Here is a 9,270-nt window from a genome sequence, read left to right on the forward strand (position 1 = left end):
CACATGAAACACAATGATTTTTATGTTATTATGTGTAAGACATCTGTAGTCACATTTTCATTATTAGCAACACAATCCATAGCCTTCTTATATATGAGTTTAGGAGATGAGGGTACTCCCCTGTTTCTCTTAAACTACATGTTTCTCTTGGTTGAACTGGGTGGGGGGGCATTTCCAGGTGAAGGATTGGGTATATGTGATAGGTCAAGTTTTGATTCTCATGGCTTCTTGCTCCATCCTCAGCTTGGATGCTTAGTGCTTGGACTGTCTGAGAGTGAAAACCCAGAGGAAGATAGTTGGTGGCAGAACTACTGACAATGAAACCAGTGGTGAGTAGGGAATTGCTATTTCTACTGAAATTTAACCCTATCCAAGATATGCATATGTCCCATAATGGTCTGGCACATTCTAAGTACATTCATGGGATACTCACATATATGAGATCCACTGTGTATACTGAGAACTCTGCTATAATTATGATGGGCAAGGTAGTGAGTAACAAATAATCTCTCCACCATTTACACTAATTTATCCAGCCTCTGTTAAAGCTGTGTATTCACAGAAGAGATATGAGAGGATTTATTTTCTTCATGCATCCTATAGACTCAATGTGGAAGTAATTCACTCATTCACTATTTTAGTGGTAGTGCTGTGCTTAGGATTGTGGTGAACATAAGAGACAGAGATGAGAAATTGCACAACTTAGTTGAATAGGGAGGCAGATGTTCATAAGGTGAGCTCAATGAGTCCAGGTATGAATGCTGGGGTCAGGATTATGCCATGTTCAGTTGAGCACAAGAAAGAGGACAGTAAAAGCAATGAAAAAGAATGTATTTATTTTGTCTAATACTTCTTACAGTTTTGAGAGAATATTTTCACATTTTGAAAAGATGTTTGAAATTCTCATTACCGTCTTGTCCCCATTAACCATGTTCTCTCTTTTAAAAAACATGTGAACAACTTTGTAAGTGGAAGCAATGAACAGGTAATATTGTTTCCTTATTTTAAGCTGTGCAAACAGGAGGGGTATTGTATGTATAGTAAAATTTTGGGACCAGTGAAAATATTTGAAGAACTATCAAGAGATCAGAACAAATAAGTCTATTTGTCACTCAACAGAATCAAGAGGAGTATACAAGAGACACAATGTAAGCTCCAGTTTAGAGGTCCAGGTAATTATTGAGTAAGGGAGGTCATCTACCATAGGAAGAGTCACCCTAGGACTGTCCTTTAGTATAGTAGTCTCAGGGGGCCCTGGTTTTTCCTACTAAACATCTTACCCTCATATCTCATAATAATAACCTGAGATTTTTAGAGGTGAAAGAGGAATAATGCAGTTCTGAAGTTCAGCATAAAGACTGTACACTTCTTCAGAATTATGTACTTTGCTTCAGTTACATCTTCCATTTTAATGAATAATGGATTTATCACTTTTACTTAACAAGTTTTGGTTAAATAGGAATTATCAACTCATTGGCTTTTTCAAAACTTGTTGCATTTTGTTAAACCATTTCCTAGACAGGGAAACTGAGGTCATTGCAGATGTCTCAAATTGGTGAAGTTGGATTTTAAATTTATATCTGAGTGCACATCAGGTATTACATAATTGGGGAGTGCAAGAATAATATGTGAAAAAGTAGTTCATTACCCCAAGACCCTAGGGAGAGAGGGTTGCCATGTGGAGCCAGTGAGAAACATGAACAGCCCTGGTTCTGTGTGGGCAGCACACAGCTGAGCAAAAGGGATCCTTGGTATTGTGCTTTTAATATGGGCCAAAAGTGTAAATTAGTAGATTTTCCACAGGAGTCAGTGATTGGTTAGTTTAAAGCAAAAACCTGTGAAAAGGGAAGTGCACTCAGGGACCCAGGTTTGTGGGGATAATTACCTTACAATTTGGGACTACCTCTGTATTCTGGGTGAAGCCTGTCAGTGATGAGGCAGATGACCAAAGATTTAGGTTTGAAACCTGGGGAATTATGTCTGCAGGGATGGAAAATTCTTAGCTAGCCCAAAGGTCCATGTTGAGGCAAGTATCTTGGCCAAAATGAGTTGGATTCTGAGGCATAACACAAAATATCCATTATGATGAGTCTGTGGATTTACTTGAATTTGATGAAAGAGATTTAGTAATGAATTCTCAAGAGAAAATTTTATGATCACCATCTGGAAGTTATTATTATCAGATTTTTTGGCAAATTTTCAGGTTATGTCATTCCAATATTGCCTTATGGTGAAGTTTTATGTAATCAGAGTGTATATGTCTCTGTGAGTGTATCTGATAGATGCTGGGTAAGCAGTAAGAATGATCTAACTGGAATCCCAAACACAGTTTTGAGCATTTTGTACACAATCACCACCCTTCCTCAGGGATCTCATTTAATCCAATGTACTCTGGATATTGGTAGGGATGGCATTGACTGAACCAAAATGCCTATGTCATTTTAGGAATCAGTGACCTTCAATGATGTAACTGTCAACTTTACCAAGGAAGAGTGGGCCATGCTGGACACAAACCAGAGAAAGATGTTCAGAGATGTTATGCTGGAGAATATCAATCACCTGATGTTCATGGGTGAGTTTCTCAAAATATTCTATCTTTATACAGCTATCTATCTATTCATCCATCCATCCATCAATTTAATCTAGCATCAAGTTGTTCAAGTGTCTAGGCAATGGCCCCATGTCCCACACTGATCTCTACTCTGATTCTTTCATAACTCTTATGGGTACTTAAAGGAAACTTTGTGTTTTTGTTTAATCCTTATGTCTTATGTTTCCCACCAGTGGCATGTGATTTTCCACTCTAAAATTTCAGGTCTTTCTTGCTGCTCAATCTCCAACATTAATAACAATGTGAGAATGCAATAAATTTTATTTCTATGGGCAAAATAAATATTCTCTAGATAATCATTATCCACTAGGTACAGTAGTGAATTTTTGACATACAGAAGGCATACTATTTTCCACATAGAACATAGATTGTTTTGGTTGAGCTTTTGTTTATTGGATGCTTTTATAAAGTATACTTCAACCATTTTGAAATCATAATTTCTCCTGGTATGAAAATATTGTGGAAACTGTAGTCCATGAATTTAGGCATGGACATCAATATATCCTTAGTGTTTTTGACTGAAGGTCAAGAATCATCATTTGCAGGAAAAGAGTTTTCAATATAGTGTATTTAAATTATACTTCCATGTGCTGTTCATAAGAGCTTACCTTCTGTTCCTCATAGTCTGCCCTGGACTTGATGATCCTGAACTTATATCACTATAGATCTCAAAACCTTTGCTTCTGTTTCTCATAAATAGGGTATCAGGTCTGCATATCAGAAGTGCTTTCACAGTCAGAACAAGGAGAACTGTGGAGAGAAGGATTAAGGTTTCTCCTAGTACAGAGTCCAGGTGAGTTCTAAGATTCTGTGCTTCACTATGAGGAGGGGCATTGTCACTGAATGAACAAGTCCTTAGAAGTACCAACAGAAGCTTTCCTGAACTGAATGATATTCTCCGAAATGTAGGCTATGAATTTGGGGGAAATCTCCAAAAATGTGTAATTTTTCCATACATGTATCAATTTCTATTCAAGAATCCATCTGTGATTGTGTACTTACAGGAGTTAGACATTCACATAATGGCCTGTGTTCTGGTCCTCCTGTTTGAGGATTTTCCCTCTCTTTACCACTGAATATCCCATCTTCTTATCTTCTTATTTTTCCTTACTTTAATGCTGAAAATATTTTGTCAATTTCCAGAAAAGTGTTTCTACCTCTTAAAGTACACCTTAATTTTACATTGTTATCCAACCTAAATGACATTTGAAAAATAATCACATGATAATTGAGGGGTTTCAAATATTTCATTCTGCTTATGTCACTCTATAATGCTTTTAAAATTGTTCCAGGCAAGGAAAATGACCATAAAAAAGAAGAAATGATAACTATGCAACATATCTCTAAGGACACATCTACCAACCAGACAAAGGTAAGTTTCATGATTGTGAGCATTTGTCTCCCAATAAGAGAGATAGGATTGAATAATTTAGATCATCACAATCACCTGAGTAATAATAGATGGCATTATTCACTCTCCCATCAAAAAGCTGTGGATAGTTTCAATTAAGCAAAAAATTAACCTGAGCTCAAAACCATAACCTAAAGTCTTATAAAAGGACAATTGCATAAACATGGTTCATATACCTATTCTTTGAAACATAATGAAGTTTTCAAAATTAATTAGCTAGCTCTGCAGTTGAGATGATACAAAAGACAAAATTTGTGCATAAAAGAATGTAGTGCCCATGTACATGGAACTATAATAATGAAGCATAGTTGGAGACTCTGAATGATTAGACTAGAGAATTATGTTAATAAATATATGTGAACACATCATTAACAGTCTCTCTTGTCATTTATACCAGCAGATTTCTCACACTGAAGAGGATAACCTTGAAAGTAATGATTTGGGAGAATATTTCACTCACTCCACAAAGACTGACATGGGAAAGAAACCCAATGTTAACAAACAATTTCAAAGAGTTCTCAATTATCATTCACTCTTTGGTCAAAATAAGAAAATTCAAACTGGATGTAAGTCATATAACTGTCATCTGTGTGGAAAAGTCTTCAGAAGTAGTTCTGGTGTTATACAACTTGAGAAAATACACACTGGAGAAAAGCCATATGGCTACTATCTAAGTTGGAAAAACTTCACCGGTAGTTCTACCCTCAGACAACATGAAAGAATTCACACTGTGGAGAATCCATATGACTGCCATCTATGTGGGAATTCCTTCAGTCAAAGTTTTAACCTTAGGCAACATGAAAGAATTCACAATGTGGAGAAACTATATGCCTGCCACAGATGTGGGAAAGATTTCTCGGATAGCACCACCCTCAGAAAATGTGAGAGAACTCATGCAGAATTAAAAGCATATGTCTGCCATGTATGTGGGAAAGACTTCACTGATAGTTCTACACTCAGACAGCATGAGAGAACTCACACTGGGGAGAAACCATATGTCTGCAGTGTGTGTGGAAAATCCTTTAGTCATTGTGGTACCCTTAGGGAACATGAAAGAATTCACACTGGAGAGAAACCCAATGTCTGCAATATATGTGGGAAATCCTTCAGTTGTTATGGTAACCTTAGGCAACATGAAAGAATTCACACTGGGGAGAAACCCAATGTCTGCAATATATGTGGGAAATCCTTTAGTCGTTTTGGTTCCCTTAGGCAACATGAAAGAATTCACACTGGAGAGAAACCCAATATCTGCAATATATGTGGGAAATCCTTCAGTCAGTGTAGTAACCTTAGGCGACATGAAAGAATTCACACTGGAGAGAAACCCAATGTCTGCAGTATATGTGGGGAATCCTTCAGTAATTATGGTAACCTTAAACAACATGAAAGAATTCACACTGGGGAGAAACCCAGTATTTGCAGTATATGTGGGAAATCCTTCAGTCGATTTGGTACCCTTAGGCGACATGAAAGAATTCACACTGGAGAGAAACCCAATATCTGCAATATATGTGGGAAATCCTTCAGTTGTTGTGGTAACCTTAGGCGACATGAGAGAATTCACAATGGGGAGAAACCCAATATCTGCAATATATGAGGGAAATCCTTCAGTCATTGTGGTACCCATAGGCAAAATGAAAGAATTCACACTGCAGAGCAACCACTTGTTTGCCATCTATGAGGGAAATCCTTCTATGTACATGATAAACTTAGGCAACATGAGAAAACTCACACCACAAGTTGGTCATCCATGTGGGAAATCCTTCCATCAACATGGAAAACTTAGGCAACATGAGAAAACTCACATGGGCGAGAAACTATAAGTCTGCCATCTATTTGGAAAGTCCTCCCATTTATGTAGTAAACTTAGGTTACATGAAAGAACTCACAGTGAGAAGAAACTATACACCTGCCATGTATGTGGGAAATGGTTCACTGATGTCATCTGGTTCTCAGATGACATAAGGTAATTACCACTGGGGAGAAAACATTTCTCCCATCTAAGTAGGAAAATCTTAGACATTATTCTGCTATTGGACATCAGAGAACTCATTAAATATATTTTTCTTATGGAGGAGTTTTCAGCCACAGCTCTAACATTTAAAATAAAAGAATTCACACAGGAATGTAATAAATATCTCTCAAGGTAATAAATGGGTAAATGCTTTCATTTACAATCTATCTTTAAATAACATGATTTTACTATTTTAAGATGAACTCAAAGTCTGTAATTACCTATAATAAATTTCAGCTTAACTCCATCCTTCAGTATACAAGTATAGCTCAGAGTAGGAATAACTCCTAAACCATAAAAATGGACAGAAATATCCTTACTAGGAGAAGGATATTCTAGGAGAACAGGCTATAATATTTGATGGATTGGCTACTCAATGAAAAAATGTGAGAAATTCTTTACTTACAAAGCAATGTGTAGAATACATGTGAAGTTGCACATTGTATAATACATTTTATGTATATATAGAATGAAGAAAAGTCTTGGGTGCTTTCAATTTACTCATCAATGTTAAATTTCTCACTGAGGAAATGTCAACACTAAAATCAAGGTGAAAAACTGTTCAGCTGGAGTTCACACCAGGAATATCATACTGGGAAAAATAACTATCAAGAATGCTTTACAACAAAATTCAGACATGAATTCAGAGTTTTTCCTTTGGACGTATTAATGAAAAATAAATTAAAATGCAGAATTGTGAGGTGATCTGGAACTGCTGAATGCAGACTTTTGCAATGAGTTGTAGGCAGGGAAATCAGAGTTCTTTTCAACAGATTAGCACATGCACATATTTATGAGGTAAAAACTGGCTGAAAATTCTAATTTTCAACTTCTGTATTTTCATAGAACTCTAAACATAATTATGATGACTAGTTTAAATCAGAAAATGTCTTTAAATGTTAATTGACAATTGTACAACCAAAGATGATCTGTCATAATTCTTATATACTGTTAACAAGTATGTGCAGAGCAATAAAGAACAGAACATAGATAAACAGATAACTTAGGAGTCATTTCTGGTGACACATTTTCCCTTTTAAATGTTTTATTGGTCTTTCAGCTTAAAATGGAAGTAAAATTAAATCTTAGAATAGTAATGTAATTCCTGGGGTATTTGGGGACATGGGTATGGAAAATCCCCACAATCCTGATCAGGCATTTGCTCATGCCATGCATTAAAAATGTGTTGCCATTTCTATCTCCAGGAAGGTGACTCGGGCAGTGGCAATGATGGGACACTTTCTAAGGGCATTGAGGTGATGGGTGTTTCGGCAGTTCTGGGCATAACTTGCCCCATGACATTTACCAGCCATGGACTTTATTCTGGTTTGCCAATGCTGCCAGAATGCAAAATACCAGAAATGGATTGGCTCTTATAAAGTAGGTTTGTTTGTTTACAAAGTTACTGTCCTAAGGCCATAATTATGTCCAAGCTAAGGCATCAGCAATAAGGTACCTTCACTGAAGGATGGCCAATGGCATCCCCAAAATCTGTTAGCTGGGAATGCATGTAGCTGACATCTCTTGCTCCCAGGTTGTGTTTCAAAGTGGTGTTCTTCAAATAGCAGCATCAGCTTTCAAGAGCTGTCTTTAAAATTTCTGTAAGCTGCAGCAGAAAGCTCCTCTGAGCTTTTACACAGGGCTCTAGCAAACTAATCAAGGCCCATACTGCATGGGCATGGCCGCATCTCCATGGAAATTGTCTAATCCATTATCATTCACAGTTGGGTGTGCACATATCATTGGAAAAAAATCTAATCCAAAGCTTCCAACCTCATCAAAATTAATATATCCACCCCCAGAAGATTGCATCAAAGATATGGCATTTTTGGTGACATAATACATTGAAACCAGCACAGGCTCCAGGAATAACTCCATATCTCTGAACTCCAGAGATACACAGGGCTGCACCAGACACCAAGAGCTGCACCCATGATGGTTGCCAACTGGGGTTTGAGGAACAACAGCCCAAGCATGTTGCACATATGCAGTGGCTGTTGTGGCTGCCACCTGGGCAGTCCCTGCAATCCCCCCAGCTGCCTGCAATGCTCCTGCAGGGAGTGCTTCTTTCTCTTCCTGTGCCTGGAAAACAGAAGGAGCTTGTGCACATCAGCCACCCAGAGTGAAGCCAGCATTTCCACTTGCCTGCTGCTTGAAGTCTGGTCACCAGTTCACCATTATGGCTTTGAAGACACTGTGGCTAGAAATATGGACTCTAAAGATAGCTCTGATGTGGCCATGAGTGCAAATGTTGAATGGAAGAAAGGCTATCCTTGATTTAAAGTCACAGAGAGTTTTTAAAATGAATCCTGCTTTTGGATGGAAGGCAGAATTTGAAAATGATGATCTTGGATACTTAGCTGAAGAGATTTCAAAACTTAGAGTTGAAAATGCAGACTGACTTCCTCTTGCAGCTTATAGTAAAATGTGAGAGGAAAGGGGTATGCTAAGAATTGAAGTCTTGGGTACAAAGAAACAAGAAATCAAAGGACTGCAAAACTCTGGGCTACCAGGAAGTGATTCCCCAGAGGATAATGCCCCATCTGAGGATTTAACTGTACATGGAAACTAACTGCCATTTCAGTACAAGTCAGGATTGGAGATGGTGTTATCAAGAAAGGATTTGTGGAAAGTCTGATTTTCTGATGGTTTTGACCTTGGTATGCTTGCACCAAGCCAACAATAGTTTGCAATATCTGTATAAATGGAACCACTGCCAGTTTGGGCTGGAGGGAATGGAGGAGAAAAAATTGGAGGAAAAATTTCTTCAAAGACAGAACCATGGAAATTGAGATCTGGAGTCAAGAAATCTCTGGGAAAGAGAGAAGAGCAACTGAAGCAAGTGGAAAGGGTGAGTTTTCCCTGGAGTCAGAGTGTGGGCCTTCTGCCTCAATGCTCAGGAAGAGTGCTGCTGCCTGAGGCCTCAGAGAGATTTGGGCACACTTCCTGGTGATTGTGGTGAACCTGTTTAGATAGGGTTGAGCATGTTCCCTGGAGATGGAAGAGAGTTGGATGCCACCCTGGTGCTTGCAGAGGGTGGGGCTAAGAAGGATGTGGTTTCCCCAGTGCATGAATATGTTGAAGCTCTCATCCTAGCATTTGGAGAAAAAAGGGCTGCCATATAAGACTTTGGAAATTGTTGGACTCCTTCTCTCATAAGCCTCAAGGATCAAACATCATTTGATAAATGACTCAAATTTTGAAATCTAATGAAGCATGCCCTGTGTGTTT

General features: G+C 38.0%; 1 protein-coding gene across 1 annotated transcript; it reads left to right on the plus strand.

Annotated features, from left to right (window-relative positions):
* Positions 1-317: 317 nt before the first annotated feature.
* LOC119511375 (zinc finger protein 705A-like) lies at positions 318-8,316 on the plus strand. The gene is made up of 7 exons (XM_037805787.1): positions 318-329; positions 2,446-2,572; positions 3,312-3,404; positions 3,904-3,983; positions 4,423-5,028; positions 7,245-7,295; positions 7,933-8,316. Exons 1-7 carry the CDS (start codon positions 318-320, stop codon positions 8,314-8,316), a joined length of 1,353 nt encoding a protein of 450 aa, XP_037661715.1.
* Positions 8,317-9,270: the final 954 nt, after the last annotated feature.

The sequence above is a fragment of the Choloepus didactylus genome, chromosome 16 (genome assembly GCF_015220235.1).
Source record: "Choloepus didactylus isolate mChoDid1 chromosome 16, mChoDid1.pri, whole genome shotgun sequence".
Classification (NCBI taxonomy): Eukaryota; Metazoa; Chordata; class Mammalia; order Pilosa; family Megalonychidae; genus Choloepus; species Choloepus didactylus.

Bases quoted from the DNA above. Each gene is read 5' to 3' on its own strand.
- LOC119511375 (XM_037805787.1), top strand. The intron at 2,573-3,311 runs GTGAGTTTCTCA...TCTCATAAATAG, and splicing joins CAATCACCTGATGTTCATGG to GGTATCAGGTCTGCATATCA. The intron at 3,984-4,422 runs GTAAGTTTCATG...TTATACCAGCAG, and splicing joins CATCTACCAACCAGACAAAG to ATTTCTCACACTGAAGAGGA.